The sequence below is a fragment of the Rhynchophorus ferrugineus genome, unplaced genomic scaffold (genome assembly GCF_030347505.1).
Source record: "Rhynchophorus ferrugineus isolate W39M unplaced genomic scaffold, kcgeb_rfMv2 rfM8, whole genome shotgun sequence".
Lineage (NCBI taxonomy): Eukaryota > Metazoa > Arthropoda > Insecta > Coleoptera > Curculionidae > Rhynchophorus > Rhynchophorus ferrugineus.
The window spans coordinates 13,413,179-13,431,831 of NW_027472587.1; the positions used below are offsets into that span (position 1 = coordinate 13,413,179).

Here is an 18,653-nt window from a genome sequence, read left to right on the forward strand (position 1 = left end):
AGGGTGTTTTCAGACTTTTGAATAGTAGTGTATATTGAAAAATTCGATATATAGCATTCATTTTAATCAAATCACTATAAAGAAAAAATAAAATGAATTATAGTATTGTATTAATGGATTTATATATTATCATATATATATATATATATATATATATATATATATATATATATATATATAATTATATATATATATATATATATATATAAAATATAAATATAAATAAAATATAATAAATATCGTTATATAGAATAAGTTTAGAACTGCTATATGTCATATATCTTTCCTCTATGTCTCAGTCATCAGATATATTTGGTGTGAAATTTCGTATATATGTATTTATTTATTTGTCGTTCACCAAAACTGAGACCGCAAAATTAAACGAAACTTCCGGAACAATTTTAATCAACTCACGTGATTACCGACAGCAGTTGCTCGCTACGTGACTCCGGTTCTGGTACGTACCTGGAAAAACAAAAGAGAAATTAGTTTATTTCAACGTGGAGCAACTTCCAACGTCAGAATCAGATGTTACCTACAGGCAATTTTAGTTTTAACTTGCTGAATTTATGATTTGTAGGCTTGTAAACGCCGGGCGTGTTTAGTACAACAAATATGAACGTAAATAACGGGACGCGCAATATTAATTGAAAAAAAAAATCGTCATTGTTAAAAATAATAAATAATTGCATTAAATGTTTCATTATAAACTTGTTTCATTGTTCCTTTTTCCTATGTGATTGGTAAAATTAATATTATTTATCATTAAATAACTACTACTGACCGCCCTGTGGTCGAAATTCGACCACAATTCTGTATATTAAAACATATGCTAATTATCTCAAGAACTAACACTCATTAACATTTTAAAACGACATTTAATTAAATCCCATTAGTAAATGTTATAATCAAGAATTATTAAGTTACTCTATTTAAAAGTTAATGATAAATTAACAAATATTAATTAATTAACTTAGCGTTGTAACAAAGTTATCATGATTAAGAGTATTTTCATCACTACAACAGGTCACGCCACAGGACAGTCCACCTACTGTTGCGACAGTCGCGGGTTCGAATCCTGCTGGGGTATGGTCGTAAATTTATGATTGTTTAATATTTGTGATTATTCTATAGAAGAGTGCAGTCATCCGACAAGGAAATTGATCCCAATCACGCCAGTAACCACGTTGGGTAAGACCGGATGTCTTCTGAGATGATTTCTAAGTTAGTCACTCGCCAATCAGTAGGCTTAATGCCGAGAACCGTAGTTCGGGGCCCACTTTAATTGGTAAAAGGAGACTTTAATATATATATATATATATATATATATATATATATATATATATATATATAATATTGTATAAATAATAATATATTGTATAAATATTATATATATTATATGTATAAACATTATATAAATAATATTGTTTAATGAATACTTCAAATGGTTAAATTTTAATAATAATTTTCCAAAAGAGAAATTACTTGGTTCTTTAAACATGAGAAATCTAAGAATATTATTATATTCCAAGCAATATTTAAGCTAAATGTCACAGTTAATTAGACATGTTTTTTAGCGTGATACAAAAATCTATGAAGCATTCCCTTTACAGTAATAGGAATAATTGATTTTGTTTTCTTCCATTTTATAACCGTTTCATAGCGAACAATGATGCTAACAATAACTAACAAAATATAAATATCGACATTACGGTAATTATATTTGGGAACGTGACATGAATGAGAGCGATACTGATGAATTTTAACAGTATTTTAAATAATGAAGACATCTTGTACACAGCGCCCGGTATATAACACTTGTCGCCAAAGAAAACCAGTTAGGATGGCGGTACTTCTGTGAAATGAGTTTGTTTTATTTCAGTCGCGTCTCGTAAACAACTTGCGGTGGAATTGTCTGTGTGTGTGTGAGTACCTTGGGTGCGAATGAACTAACTTGCAAGAATTTTATACAGTATTATCAGAGTGCAAAACATGTAAGTAGAAAAGAAGTTATACCGAATTATTATATAAAGATTAATCGTTAGGACCGTTATATTAATTATCTTATATTCATGCCTCTAGTATACATATACATATACACAAGATGTATTTATAATAATTAATGTATATTTATGAATAAAATTCTCATTAAAATTAATATGATTATTAAAAGTTGATAGTTTAAATTATATAAATAATAGATAATTAATTAAATCAAAATAAGACTGTATAAGACTGAAAGTTGTATGTAAATAGGCTGTAGAACAGATTTCAAAACAAGGACTTATGGTGTGTTCAAAAACAGTTAACAACAAAAAGTTTTGTATTAAAATCCGAATGAAAAACAGAATTATCTATATTTATAAATTCATTTTACTAGGGAGTCGTTAGAAATGTCATGGAAATAAATATGGAAAACAGGGCATTGGTCAAATCAGATGAAAGTGAGTAGAATTTTCGAAGAAAACATCGAGAAGATTCAAATATAGATATGCAATAAGGCGTTTTTTTTATTAAAGAATAAAATTATTAACGACTCTTGGACAGATTTGAAATAATATTTCTTATTGAGGGATATAAGTATAATAAAGAATGTTATGATTTTTAAGTCTTTGTGTTTACTGATCATAGCGCATGTGCATGTTAGTTTTATACAAAAGCTCTTGGCTACCTCCTAAGCTTCTTAAACATAACCTCATTCTCAAACGTTTTAAAATTAACAATATAACATTAAGATTAAAGGCTACAGCTATTTTAGTAAAAAAATTGAAATGAATGAAAGAAATGGAAGGAACCGTGCTTCCAATTGCTTAGTTACCCAACGCAATAAAACATACAGCCCGTTAAAACACTCTTTTGAATGACGCTAGCATTGAAAGGAAATTTCTACCATTTTTCCGTTTTTCTTCATATATTCTTTTTGAGAGCTGGTCAAAGAGACATGTATTTCTCACAAACCCAAAAAATCATTGAACACTTTAAACATACTTCCTCTTTGATCAAGTATTGTGGCATTTTTTTCTTCTTCTTATTCGGTTATATATATTTATTTGTACGTTCGTGACTGGTCATTAAGATAAATAAAAAAATCAGCGTCTATTTATTGATGTTCTATAATTAGTGTAATTCTTTTCGCTATATACGGTCAATATCTGCAATTAATTTTTATTAGAGAAAATATTTTGTTGTTAATGTGCATATTAATAGTTTGAGGTTTTTGTTGAAGCCATCGAGCAGTATTTGTGTACTTTTGAAAGATTTATTTCAAGACAGTCTAAGAATTTATGAGAATATACTGATCTATTTTTAGTCATTATTTGTTTAATTCATCTTGTTGGTTAATTGATGTTTCTGCTATTAATAAAATAGCAAATGTTATTCCATATGTAACTATAATATATATTAGGTACTTTCATGTATTTTCAGCGATATCTATTGGTGAAAATGCAAATTATCAATGTAAACAACTTATGAAAAATAACCCATTTTAAGGATTCATATTTCCCCACATAAGATAAGACTTTTGAGTTATTCATTATTCAATTAAACATGTTTAATAACTTATAGTGATGCTACTACGTAATATATAATATATCGACTTTGATTTCAAGGAGTTGAAAGTGGCGATTTAGATGCAAATGAAAAACAATGGCCTAAAGGACTTAAAAAGTTCGGATACAATAAATTATAAGATTTATTTTTACGTTTATTCGCAAAGAAATTTTAGTCAGTTTATCAGTTGATGAGTTAGATGTTTGTAGACTGAGAGAATGAGATCGAAAAGTTCCAACAGAGGGGAAATGGGGTTTCGTTGTTTACTAGGTAATAATTGGCGATGAAAGTTTGATTTACTACCACAATCTCAAATGAAAAAAGTCATGAGTTAGTCCTGTAAAATCATCCATATCGACAGTGAAGCGATATTTATGACCATGTAGTATTGCTCTGTGATACTAGCTGTAATGAGGCAGTATAGGCTATAAAAATAGAATGAAACGGTTGCAACAGACAACATCTAACAAGTTGAAATACATATTGATGCAAAAATTGACTAACGATAGCGAATAAAAGACTTAATAGTCCTCTTGCATGATGAATATCTGTCATATATTGGGTGAGTGTACTGCATATCGAATGTGGAAGTTCTGCCTCGCCCATCGGACATACCAAACATACTGACTTATGATTACCACAATATCTACGAACATTATTTCGATAATATCCAATGTATTAATTTTTATTAATAATATAAAATAATCGGAGCTATATATATAATTATAACATTTTATAGGCTGTTCCTGTTTGTTTGCTCTACCATTCTGTTAACAAATTTGGTCAATTCTCGACAAGTAACGCCACTAAGTTCTTGCAAATGTTGGGAAAACTATAAGGCAGACATGGGAGACAATGGATTACAATGTATAGCATTAGGTAAGTTTAATATTCATCCTTAATTTATAAATCTACAATTAACTTAAGCTAGTTAAAATTTAACGGTTATTTCAAACTCTGTCTTGTTGTATTTCTTTTTTTAATTAACTAAAATTAATATTTTACATAATTTATTCAAGAATATTTCACATGAATAGTTCAGTTTGGTATCCTGACTTCGACTGAACTTTAATATATAATTTTTTTTGTTTTTATTTTATAGATATGTTAATATATACAGAATAAACTTATTTGGTTGGAATGTTTGGATCCTGATTAATTTATAAATAGTTAATTGATGGCATTTCTATCTCTCTTATCAAATAATGGATAGTAATGGTCCTTTATTCCAGATCAATTCCACATTATGCCTTGCAATATGCCGAAATCGCCGAAATGCATTTGTTCGGGGGGCATCAGCAGTATCCTGAAGGACGAATCCGGCACTTGGTGTACGAAATACAGCAAAGGGGAGGAGTTGAGAAGATGGCCGTGCGAGAACCGTCAGGAATGGGACGATTTTCTCAAGAAAAACCCGAATGTCGTGTAAATGCAAAGATTTTTTCCTTAAAATAGACGGATCGCTGGCTATAAATCTTGGTGCTTCAGTGTACGGGAGCACAGTAATTCATCATATATATGTATAATTCCATTAAGGGAACAAAGGGATGGTTTTTATTTGTGCGTTTTTGCTTTATTGCATAACATTAAATAACTCTTCATGAGAATTCCCTTTTTATTAGTGGGATATCTATATTATTTCAATATTGTTGATTTATAGCTAGTTTTCTCTGTTCACTTTCCTTGCACGTCATTCCACACTTATCTAAGACTTTTTCTCGCACTTTTTATTGCTCTATAATAAAATCTTAGTTATTGAGGTTAAATAAAACCAAACAACAGAACTTTCATGGATTAAGTAACCTCAAGCATAAATGTTCATGATAAAACATAAAATACTGATACAGCAAGTTCTACTGATCCTTTGGTCTATATAAATTAGTTACAAATGTCATACAGTTGATGTATTTATAGAGTGAATGTTAGTTTTTCTGGGAATGATACACGATAATCTTAAGATACATTAATATCATCGAATTCGTACTAAATTGAACAATGAAGGAGGTTTTTTTCGTAACAATTATGTGAATTTATCTTCGGAGGATGGGTAAAAATAATTTACACTAACTATTTGGGTGCTAGTAAAATTAAAAGAATATAGAGGAATAAAGAAAGCAAATATTTGTTTAGAACTACAACATACCAGAAACTTCCACAATTTCATTCTTTTAAAAACTCAGACACTAGAAACTAAGAGTGTATCTATAACGAGTAATCCTGTATTAGGTTTATTCATATTTGTTTCTTTTTACTACAAAGTTACAGTTTACTACAAAACTTTAAGTTTATTAAAAAATAACTTAAAAATAAGTAGTACAATATATACGCTATAAGGTATCTTAAAACTTACCTAAGATTTGTATTGAATAGGAAACACAGTGGTTTTTTAAAAGGTACATTTGAAAATTATGACTTCTCTTGCTCCATTCCCTGATACACTAATGCAAATTATTGGTAAAAATAACTCAATTATTTCTTTACTTCTCACCCTGACCATCTTTGTTACGCCGTTTACTCTTCTGGGGTATACCATTTCAGTTTGCCATTGCCTTTATCTGTTTGACAATACCTGCGTTTCATAACCGAGTGGTGGGGTTGGTATGTAAATTGATTTTTACACTTCCGTTTTGGTTTTGCATGTTATTTTCCCTCTACTAATGGGGTTACCATGAATACCAAATACATACTCATATTATTAGCAATCCTGGTATTAATTTCCATTAGTTGGCTTCTATTATTCTCTATTTCTACGTACAAATGCTTAAATGCGCTAACTTTTTCTACTTTTACATCCTCAATTGCTTCTGGCTCTTTGGTTTTGCTTTTGTTCATTACTATTCCGTATTATTTTAGTATCGTATTCCACCTGTCCTGTCTTCTATGATAGGATAGACCAGAATGTCTATCACTTGTTAATATTACATCATCGGTCATAATCTTAGTGAATTAAATTTTATGGACAGCGTCCAGTTTAGGCAAAAATAAGTCGGAGATCAAACTGAACATGAGTAACACTGTCTTCTGGGTCAACTTCTGGATGTATTTTTTACTGAATAATCACATGTGGATTCTCTAAACTCCTATCTCACTAATGAAGCAATTTCAAATATTAGCCAATGTTTTCTCGTAGGATGCTTTATTTTTATTAGCTCTTAACTTACATAATGCAGTTATGATGATATTAAATATGAATAAGGTTCTCTTTATAATGTTGCTAATTAGATATTATACATCTCTAATGCTTTCAAATTAGAATTAGGATAAAACAACAAGCTATTTTTTTTGATAAAATAAAAAAAACTAGATTAAATAATATTTAGGACAAAAAATATTAAAACATGTATATAGAGAAGTAATGAAAATGTATTTTATTTGAACAGGAATACGTAATTAATTAAATAATGTTTTTCTAATACAACAACAAATTTTATAGTAATTAATGTTGTATGTAAATTAATGCTGGAAAAAATGTTGTGTTCAAAATGTAGCTGTGGATATTCATTTAACTAATTTCTCATTTATATAAATTAAGTTTTTATACATATACTGAGGCATATCGATTTATAAAACCATATAAAAAACAACCGCAAACCACATAAATCACATTTATTTATATTTGGAATTTCTCATCGAGGCGAAACAGGGCATCGAATGATCATAAATTTTATTTGTAGGATGGACCGTTATGAAATATGCAAAAGCGTTCGGCCACCGAATTGTATCTGTTCCGGTGATCTCACAAGCATCGCCAAAGATTCAATGGGGATCTGGTGCATAAAATACGACAAAATGGGCGAGATGCGCTGGGCTTGCGAAAACACAGCTGAATGGTCCAGTTTCCGTAAACGGCATCCCTACTATCTGTATTGTTAAGACTCAGTCAGCGATTTCGGAGGTTTTGGGTCGCCTGGGTTTACCGCGTAATTAGTGTAGCTGCGACTCGGGACGAGGAACGCTGAAGAGTGCCGGTATATAGCCCGGCTTGGAGTCATATGCAATGCAATTTAACTTATATATTAATCATTAGATGTAGGTGATAAATATTAATGTACGCTAATCTACAATAAGAGAATAAATTAATTATTTATTATTACCAATGTTAGAAATATTTATTTCCCTACAACGATTGACTCAATTTTAAATTCCGTTAATTGATTTTTGTGGTCGTGTAAGTCACTTTTTAAGGTTTCTTTACGCATTTCCTTAAAGCTTCGAAACTTTCGATATTTTATTGAATGGTACAGTAAATATTACTAGTAAATAGTATTTATATTCTTTATAGATGATCCGGCCATAGCATAAATGAATCTAACAGGTGAATTGGAAAGTCCCCGACCTACCATAGTAAAACAAATTTTTTTGGCAAAATTAGTTTTTTGTATTCAACATAATTCCCTTCGAGGGTGATACAATGATTATAGCGACACTCCAACTTTTCGATACCATTTTTGTAGCACGATTTGCCTTTGCTCTAATCTACAATAAGAGAATAAATTAATTATTTATTATTACCATATGTTAGAAATATTTATTTCCCTACAACGATTGACTCAATTTTAAATTCTGTTAATTGATTTTTGTGGTCGTGTAAGTCAATTTTTAAGGTTTCTTTACGCATTTCCTTAATGCTTCGAAAGTTTCGATATTTTGTTGAATGGTACAGTAAATATTACTAGTAAATATTATTTATATTCTTTATAGAAGATCCGGCCATAGCATAAATGAATCTAACAGGTGAATTGAGAAGTTCCCGTCCTACCATAGTAAAACACATTTTTTTGGCAAAATTAGTTTTTTGTATTCAACATAATTCCCTTCAAGGGTGATACACTGATTATAGCGACACTCCAACTTTTCGATACCATTTTTGTAGCACGATTTGCCTTTGCTCTAATCTACAATAAGAGAATAAATTAATTATTTATTATTACCAATGTTAGAAATATTTATTTCCCTACAACGATTGACTCAATTTTAAATTCCGTTAATTGATTTTTGTGGTCGTGTAAGTCACTTTTTAAGGTTTCTTTACGCATTTCCTTAAAGCTTCGAAACTTTCGATATTTTATTGAATGGTACAGTAAATATTACTAGTAAATAGTATTTATATTCTTTATAGAAGATCCGGCCATAGCATAAATGAATCTAACAGGTGAATTGAGAAGTTCCCGACCTACCATAGTAAAACACATTTTTTTGGCAAAATTATTTTTTTGTATTCAACATAATTCCCTTCGAGGGTGATACACTGATTATAGCGACACTCCAACTTTTCGATACCATTTTTGTAGTACGATTTGTCCTTTGCTTCAAAATAGGCCTCAATTTCGGCGATCACCTCTTCATTCGACGAAAATTTCTTCCCAGCGAGCGTTCTTTCGAGAACAGGAAATAGACGCTGGGGGCAGATGTGGAGAGTACGGTAGATGAAGGAGCTACTGGATGCTCAATTCATGGATTTTGACCACTGATTTCACTGACTTGTGACATGGTGCATTGTCTTGGTGAAGCAGCACTCCCTTTTTCTGAAATTGCGTCCGTTTATCGGGGATTTCGTCCTTCAAACGGTCCAATAACACTATATAATAGTCGCTGTTGATGGTCATTACTTTTTTAAGGTAGTCAATGAAATTTCAGACTAAACGCCATTAAGTCAAACTAAAATAAACTTTTAATAAAACACATATTTAAAGTAAAAGATACGATAATGTGATCTACATTTGGTCTGTATTAGTTAATGTGTTAATACATTAAGGAGTTTCCACAGTACTTTTAATATCTGTTTTCGATAAGAACGTGTTAAGAGAGCCTCAAGCCTCTTAATGCTTGTTTACATCCCTTAGTTTTACAATGATAGTCCCTAAATAATGTTATAGTATTGGAGAACCACTAAACCACAATATTTATGAAACTTTAAATCTAGTTAGATCATCAGGAATACTAAAGTTAATTGCCTAACCAAAGTGTTCAGTTTCAAACCCGTTTTTCCACATAAAACCATCCCCTCCGAACACATAAAGAGAAAGCTAATTCAAAACCGAATCAAATACATCATGTAATGAGTTCCAAATCAATATAAACCGCGGAGTGCTGCTGGTGGTGGTGGCGGCAGCGCGGGACCATCAAAACAGCCGGCCTCCCCCACCCCGAACCCGTTAGCTTTAATTTGCCCTTTTTAATTAAACCTATTTAATCCGGTTAAATTTATTACGTGGCAGGTGTGGAAAAAAAAGCCTGGGCGTCCTTCATATGCGAGCGGAATGGGAATGGGTGATGTGATGCGCCGTCGTAATTGTATTACGAGAAAAATTACCGCATAGTCTTAAGCTGTCATGATTTAACGGCGCTTCATTTGTTTTGGGTCCTGATATTTCTCCTTCGCTTCATTTCGCTATACATGCTAACGTTATACGGTTAAATATTTCATTTGCGGTTTTATTTTTGAAATATGTCAACGTGTACCGGGCGCCTCCTCCCAGGATTCATTAATAATACAACATAACCTGAAATGATACACCACAATGTCTCTTTTTCCGTGTCGTGTGTTGTTGTTGTATGTGTGTGTGTTTTTCTGCTCGGAAAGATAAACATCTATTATGAACACAGATGTAGCAATATATCTGTGTTCAAAACATCGAGTTACACATTTTTTGTTACATGTTTTGCGGTAGTTTAGGTGGCACGATATATTTTAACCGTATAAGATATGAGGGGAGGGATATAAGTCGAGATTAAGATATAAAGTTGATGAGATAAAAATGTTTCAAGGTAGAATTATTTGAACACAATACATAAAAAATAATGTTTGTTTATTTTTACAGAATTATTGATCTGATCTACAAGGTTATTCTAACCCATTAACTGCGACATCTATTAACGATTGTGCGAAGTATTAATATAAACAACCATTTAATAACCTAACCTAACTGTTAAATTCGATGGCTTTCGCGTTTTTCTGGATAAAATATCGGTTTTCCATTTATTATTATCCAGCTATTCAGTGTATCATGAATTGTTCAACATTATATTTCGAGACTTGTTATTTTTATTGTTTAATTGGAAGAAATCTGTTGCCGAAGCTTGTCATATATTTAGAGACTTGTGGCCATGTTGCTCCCTTATATCTCAATTATCCCCAATGTAGTCATTTTGATGTCAGTAACAAGACAATGAATTACAAGACTGATTGCACGAAAAATCGCATTAGATTCTCAAATACCTTTCAAACAGCTTAGAAATTAATGAATCAACTGTTACCAGATGTTTACATGCAATCGGATAGGTCGAAATACGAGGGAAAATGACACTTATTATTAGGCTTGTCCATTGCTTGTCAGGCAAAAAAACAAAGAGTTTGTTATGGCATACTGTGACTGGTGATGACTGGTGAATTATAATCTCAGATTATCGACTGTAACAATCACAAAGCACAAAAAGTCAGTATGAGTCCAGGAGAGCTAACAATATTGACAGTGAAGGGAAATATTCACAGCCATAATGTCTTTCTGGCCATATGGCGCACTAATAATTCGTTACAGCTGAAGCAAATTATTGCAGATGTCTACCACTGTCAATAAAACAAATAAAAAAACACTAAACACTTTTGAACATGTTGTGTAATGCTGAACACGAAAAGGAACTCGATAATTAGGTTCCGTATAAATAAACAGTGAAATATTTTATGGGTCTAGTTTTCATCTTATGAAACGATACAAAATGAAGTCATTTTTTGAATCAAATCAATAGAGGCGATCAAAAATCCATCACACACGATATGAAGTGCAAAAAAATTCCGATCGAAAGCCGAAGAAGCTTCACAAATAGCAAAACTCACGTTGACACCGAGACCGAGGTGGAGATTCAAGCTACCTGGTCCTGGAATCTGGTCAAACAATTAATTCGTCCATCTATAGACTGCCCAAATTAGAAAGTTCTTCAAAACAGTAGTTATAATAACTAGAGGTTATACACTGGAAAACTTTGTTTAGAGCTTTTGAATGGATGCTTGATATTTATGATTACAGGAATATTTTGAGAGATGTAGATTTTCCGTTCACATCAAATGGACTACAGAAAACCTACGAAGAGGCCCTATGGAAGTTCCATACTCTAATTTTAAAAGAATCCGACTTTTAAAAGTATATAATCAATTTAAAGAAGATTCCTTGTATAATTTTGTAATCCCAGATGATATAGGGATACTCCAAAATGAAATAGTATCCCATTCATGTCAAGATGAATAAAATAATGTAAAGAATAAAAATTGATGCAAAAAGATTAGTTAGAGTAACATTTGCTGGAAATAGGCATAGCTTCATTTTTGGACCTAATATACTGGTTTATTACTAAATAGATATAAATATTTTCTTTTAGAAAGAGGCGTAAATAACTGAACATTATAGATTAGATGTCAGAAAAATATGATGACAGAGTACTACTCCATCCTTACTGTACATTTAATCCAATGGAATTGAGATGGGCAAAGAATAATTACAATATACATGCAGGTAGAGAAGGATATACGAACAAGAACTGTCTGGATATGTGGAAAGAAGCATTATAAGAAGCACAATAACATTTTCGATTTGGATGAACTCCACCAGACAAACAGAAGAAGAAGAACCGCAGAACAGAAATTGAAATCATTTTAAGAAAAATTGAAAATGTATATAAAATGTCTAAATGTTATATGAATTATCCAATTATGAATGATGCAATTGATGCTTTAGAAATGATGGATATATTAGAGCTGAAATAAACTGAACATAAACAAAGACTGAAGTCAAAGTTAATGCGACTTTGCGACTTCATACATTTTGATAACGTGAGTTTGCTGTTATTTTGGACAGACTCTATTATCACACAGTGATATGTAAAAATCATTTGGTTCATTTGGTTCGGCCCACAAATCTCAGAAGTGCTCCAATGATGATATTATAGTTATCAAAACTTTGAGAGAAAAAAGCAAAAATATTTTCCTCAGCCCTTTACTTCAAACACATACTCTAATAAGGTATTAATGGGTTAAATTAATAAAATTTAATCTTGTTCGAGGAGCAATATGTTTAAAGTGGTTGATATCAGCAACGACTAATCCCACTCACTCCTAATAACGTCACGACCGTAAACCGGAAATGCGAAAAATGCAACATCAAAGAAGCTACTAATTAAATTAACGCATCCCAAACATCTACTTTGACGGATATGACGTAAATTGGCAACGGCTTAGTTTAATCAAGAGTCTAGTTAATTCTCTGTACCGAAAGCATACCGCCCGTCCTTTGTCTTATCGTTGGGATTTCCAAAGAATCCTCATTTCAGTTAATTGAATTATTCTCGTTTATTTCTTGTTTGGATTTTTGCCGCTTTTTTCTCCGTCCTCGGTCGGCATTCTTCCCGGCCCCGCATGGTTGGTGGAATTAATAAAAATGCAATTTTAATAAACTGATTTTTTTACAAAGACGTCCTGATTAAAATATTTATTTAAAATTTTATAAAAATACTAGCAGAGGCGGCCTAGCGTTGCCATGGCTAAGGTATATTGGCTATCCGAATTAGCAGTGAATTCAGGTTATAAAGATGTAACACATGGTCTGAAAATTCTCGGGTATTACAAAGAAAACGCGTTTTTTTTGTTCAAAATTGGATTCATGCATCAACGTAATCTCCATCAAGAGCCACACAATCATTCCAGCGCCGCTCTGATATTTTAATACCACTTTTGTAGAACGATTTATATTGTGCCCCAAAATAGGTTTGTCACCAGTTGCTGTCCACTCAGATAACGATTGTTTTGATTCCGGAGCGAAGTGATGGAGCCATGTTTCATCCATTTTCACAAATCGCAGAAAAAAACCCGGTTTGCTACGTTTAACAGGTCAATTGAGAAGTCCCCGGCCTGATATATATATGGCGCTACTAGAATTGAATCCATATGTTTGTTAGTTATCCCTAACCCTCAAAAGATGCGTGTAAAAGTTTGACAGCTGTTAGATCATTAGTTTGTGAATTATAGCATTCTGAGGGAAGCAGCTTTTGTTATTGTAAAAAATAAATAAAAAGCAATTTCGCGTGTTGATAAAATATTTCTTTTTGAAGAGAAAAAATACAGTTGAAGCAAAAACTTGGCTTGATGCCGAGTTTCCGGACACTGCCCCAGGAAAATCAACCATCAAGGATTGGTATGCTAAGTTTAGACGTGGTGAAATGAGCACCGAAGAGGGTGAACACAGTGGACGCTCAAAAGAGGTTGTTGTCCGACGAAAACATTTAAAAAATCCACAAAAATGATTTTGAATGACCGTAAATTGAAACTGAATGAAATAGTAAGCACACTAAAGATATTAGCTGAGCGTGTATATCACATCATTCACGAATATTTGGGTATGAGAGCTCTTACTTTGCAAAGAGCTTATGTTTAAGCTCTTTGCAAAGTGGGTGCCGCGCGAGCTTACTTTTGACCAAAAACAACGACGAGTTGATGACTCAGAGCAGTGTTTGAAGATGATCAAGCGTAATAAACCCGAGTCTTTGCTTCGATATGTGACAATGGATGAAACATGGCTCCATTATTTCACCCCGAAGTCCAATCGACAGTCATCCGAGTGGACTGCACACGATGAACCCGCTCCAAAGCGTGGGAAAACGCAACAGTCGGCTGGCAAGGTTATGGCATCTGTATTTGAGAATGCGCATGGAATAATTTTCATTGCCTACCTTGAAAAAGGAAGGACCATTTGAAGAAAAAGAAAGTGCTGCTTCACCAAGACAGTGCACCGTGTCAAAAATCCATGAATTGGGCTTCGAATTGCTTCCTCATCCATCGTATTCTCCAAATCTGGCACCCAGCGGTTTTGCTGTTCTCAGATCTTAAAAGAATGCTCGCTAGGAAGAAATTTTCGTCGAATGAAAAGGTGATCGACGAGACTGAAGCCTATTTTGAAGTAAAGGACAAATCGTGCTACAAAAATGGTATCGAAAAGTTGGAGGGTCGCTATAATCAACGTATCACCCTTGAAGGGATTATGTTGAATAAAAGAAACTAATTTTGCCAAAAAAATATGTTTTACTATGGTAGGCCGGGGACTTTTCAATTGACCTGTTAAACATGGCCAAACACCGCTCATTAACACGTTCTTGTTTTCGGTCGATAGTGAGTAAAGGCGAAACTCACTTTGAACAGAGCTTTCTCATATTTAAATGCTCATGCAACATAAAACCAACACGTTAGTTTGATATACTTACGATGTTAGCTAACTCACGAAACCTCACTTTTCGATCATTAAAAACGATTTTCTGAATATAATGATGTATATAATAAAAAATGTTTTAATACTAAAACCGTTCGCACCAGTTCTAAAAAAAGCGGCGTCAAATTAATGGATTGAAGTGAAACAAATGTAATCCGTCCATTTATGCTCTTAAAATGGAAAACCGAGATTCGAGAAGGCCACGAAAACAAAACTAAATAAATGCTAGCCTTTTATTCTTGCCCCATAAATATTCATGGTCTACTTGCGGCCATCTTTTCCAATGGTAATTATATTTACCCCTTTCGGAGATCTTGACGAATTACCTTTGCTATACCAGACTGATCTGAATATTCATAGCGGAAAGGGTTCGGCTTTGTTTGGTCTCCAATTGTTATATATTTATGAAACTTAAATTAAAGGTAAAGAGATGGAAAAACAAGCGACGGCTTTGAATAATATTAGGTGCCGTTCGGAGAGAGACCGAATAGTTTTCAATTCGAATTTGCATTCAATTTGGCAGCGATTTGAGCGAATTGAGCTTAAGTTTTAAGATCGTTTTATTCGGAATTAATTACAATCTGAATGGATACTGCATTGTACAATTATGTCTCAGTTCATGTATAAAATTGTGTTAGATAGACAGAAAGCTAGTTTGTATTTACAAATATGTTAATAAATATGTTAAATGTTAAATATTTTAACATTTAACAATTAATGTACGCATTAATATGTTATTTAAGATCCATGAAACGGTCAATCCACGTCATCAATGCCGTCCAATGTGTTGCGAAATTCAATTTGTACAAACGTTATATCGGATTTAAACTAGAACGTTGTTTTTCTCATTTTACTAATTAGAATTACTCTAGTTAAAAAGAGACAGAATGGGCCCTGATAGCATCCGAATATGTAACGGAATTGGTGTATATATATATTTATATATATATATTTATATATATATATATATATATATATATATATATATATATATATATACATATTGACCAAGAATAACATATATTATATAGGGACAGCTCGCAAAATTAATCAAAATATTAACGATTATATCAGAGGTTATAAACCGACAAAGGTTCTTTAGGTCCTTGTGATATATTTCTAATAGTTGTTTAAAATTTGTGATAATTCTTATTAAAAGCACCAAAGTCAGTAAATAGTCATTCAGTTATTTCGAACTGAAACGGGATAATGGCGACTCCCTCGTACCAGCAAAATATTTTAGAGAGTATTTATACTACTAAATATTAAGTTAATGCAGTTTTATTGAAAGTACTTTTCAGATTGAATACAAAGAGTAGCACAAAGTACAGTAGGTAGTATTTATACAAAACCAAACCAAAGAAAGAGGAACTGAAACAAAAATGTAAATACTAAATATTAATTGAATATGCAATAGTAAATTAGATTAGATTAGGCCTAGACGAGGTACCACTAACAGAACAATATGCCTAGAACTCCATCTCATTATTGGCGGGGAAAATAGTTCAAAGTAAATATAACATTTGAAAGTACTTTTCAGGTTGAATACAATGCACAAAGTACAGTAGGTGACGAATTAAGATTATAAATCTTAAATATTATTTAACAAAATCATGTTGGTCTACAAAACCAAACCAAAGAAACAGGAACTAAAATAAAAATGTAAATATGCTCTCTAATGAAAGTAAAATATATTAATTGAATATGCAATAGTAAATTAGATTAGATTAGGCCTAGACGAGGTACCACTCACAGAACAACATGCCTAGAACTCCATCTCATTATTGGCGTGGAAAATAGTTCAAAGTAAATATAACATTACAACTCTTACCTACAAACTATTGTGCCCGTATCTGCAGTTTAAGTCTAAGTTATAGTAAGTTTAATTTGATGCGGCAACGTGGCATTATACATTTTAATGACGTGCATTCGCTTCTTTATTGAAAGTAATATAGAAGACTTCCCTTGGGGTTTTTTACATGTAAAACAATTAAACTGCCTCTCTTATTCTTTTAAAATACGAATTTTGAACGAAATAAAGAAGTTTTTAATTAAAAATAAAATAAGAGGGTCTTATATTCCTAATATTCCTGTTAATACTAGTAATTACTAAATATTGTACTAGACGAATTATGATTTATATGATTTCATAACATGTCTCTTTAAGTTATGTAGAGCATCACTCTAATAGACAGGGTATCTGAATTTTAATACAGAATTTACTAGAGCGACGTCTTTGCTCTTCCATGCACTTTGTTCAATCATATTTGATGACCGAAGAGCACTGTCGATTTGAGAAAGCGATATTTGTTCGTGTACCTAAATATGGAGATAGTAAATATTGCAAAAACTATCGAGGCATAGTTATCAGTTGTTAGGAAATTGTTTTTGAAAGTCGCATACTATTTCGCCAAGAAAATATTGTGTACTTACTTCTTTTCAACATAATAGTGGATGCAGTTATGGGAAAAGCTTTTAAAATAAACATTATCGTTCAACATGATACTATAAAGCCCTAGATCGATCTGATTTTGGCTGATGATGATGATAATGATAACCCTATATTCGCTAATACAGTAATTGCAGCTTCTAATATTTTTCATGATATAGTTTGCCTTGCAGAACGACATGCTTATAATTTGGACCTATGGTATTGAACTGTGGGATACTACTAGCAAATCTAACATAGATGTCCTCCAGAGGTTCCAGAATAAAGTGTTGCGAGTCATTGCCGATGCCCGATATTACGTGTCCAACAAACTGATTCAGCGCGATACACCCATAGAACCCATAACGAGTGTGATTCTGAGTGTTAGTGCGAAGTACTCTCAAAGACTATTAGTACATCCCAATGCACTCGCCAAACACTTAAATGTGGGCTATGCCAGTGAAATGCATAGGCTCAAACGCAGAGTGAGATTTAGTAAACTCTAGAATAAGCTAGAATAGTCTTTAGAATAAGTAAGGATAGATTTCAAAATAAGTTAGAATAGTATCTAGAATAAGATTTAGATTATAAGTTGTACAATGGATCACTTACTGAAGTGATCTTCTACATGCCAGGACAGTTCCATTATATAACTGAAATCATATAATAATACTTATTACCCACGGGCAGATTGTTGACGTTCTAGGCGATTAATAAAAAAAAACCTTTGCTTATTAATCCTTCTATATGGACCCAAAACTTGAATATTGTTACAGTCTAACATCTGTAAGTTTGACGTCTTTCATTTGCAATATTTGAGGCAAATTCTACATGTTTCTCAAAAAAACGCTAAAGCATTTGAGAAATTTGCTACAAAATTACGTTGAAATTAATCAAATTAATTGATTTTTAATATATTAATGATTCATTACTATATAGTAATAATTATGCAAATATTCTTTTCATTATGCAAATATTCAATTATTATTTCTAAAACAATCCAGAATTTAACAAAAAAAAAAAAGAAAATATTCGGTTACGCCACTGAACTGTTTAAGGAAATGCCTCCCCACATTCTCATACAAGATTAAAGTAGCACTTTTTAAGAAAAGATGTGTGTCACAGGACGGTACAGTAATGATAGAAGGGATTAGTGCCCCTGGGGGAACGCTAATGCTACCCCTAAGACGCTTAGGATGACCCTTTACACTGTATATTGAGATTTATGTCGACGCTTTTGCTCAGTGAATTCGCCAATTTACGGAGCACCTTTGTAATTTTAAACGATCTCCTACGTATTTCGGGGATAATTTATTGTTCTCCCGGCCCATATAATAAGATATAAAAAGAGTATATTTTAGAATTAGTGAGGTGTGAGTGCGTGGCTCCCCGATAACTCACCGGCGAGGCTTTAAAACTTAACG

The 18,653-nt window shown here is 32.3% G+C and overlaps 2 protein-coding genes across 11 annotated transcripts in view; one reads left to right on the forward strand and one right to left on the reverse strand.

Moving 5' to 3' along the window:
* Nucleotides 1-18,653, reverse strand: part of LOC143200833 (uncharacterized) — a 623,832-nt gene that overhangs the window by 239,325 nt on the left and 365,854 nt on the right. The window lies entirely within an intron of this gene.
* LOC143201565 (uncharacterized) lies at nt 1,841-7,650 on the forward strand. The gene is made up of 4 exons (XM_076412693.1): nt 1,841-1,994; nt 4,292-4,431; nt 4,785-4,977; nt 7,227-7,650. Coding segments are annotated over exons 1-4 (534 nt in total). The 5' UTR covers nt 1,841-1,992; the 3' UTR covers nt 7,426-7,650.

Excerpts from the sequence above, each read along its gene's own strand:
- LOC143201565 (XM_076412693.1), top strand. Across the intron at positions 4,432-4,784 it reads ATTACAATGTATAGCATTAG|ATCAATTCCACATTATGCCT; the intron begins GTAAGTTTAATA and ends CCTTTATTCCAG. Across the intron at positions 4,978-7,226 it reads AAGAAAAACCCGAATGTCGT|GATGGACCGTTATGAAATAT; the intron begins GTAAATGCAAAG and ends TTTTATTTGTAG.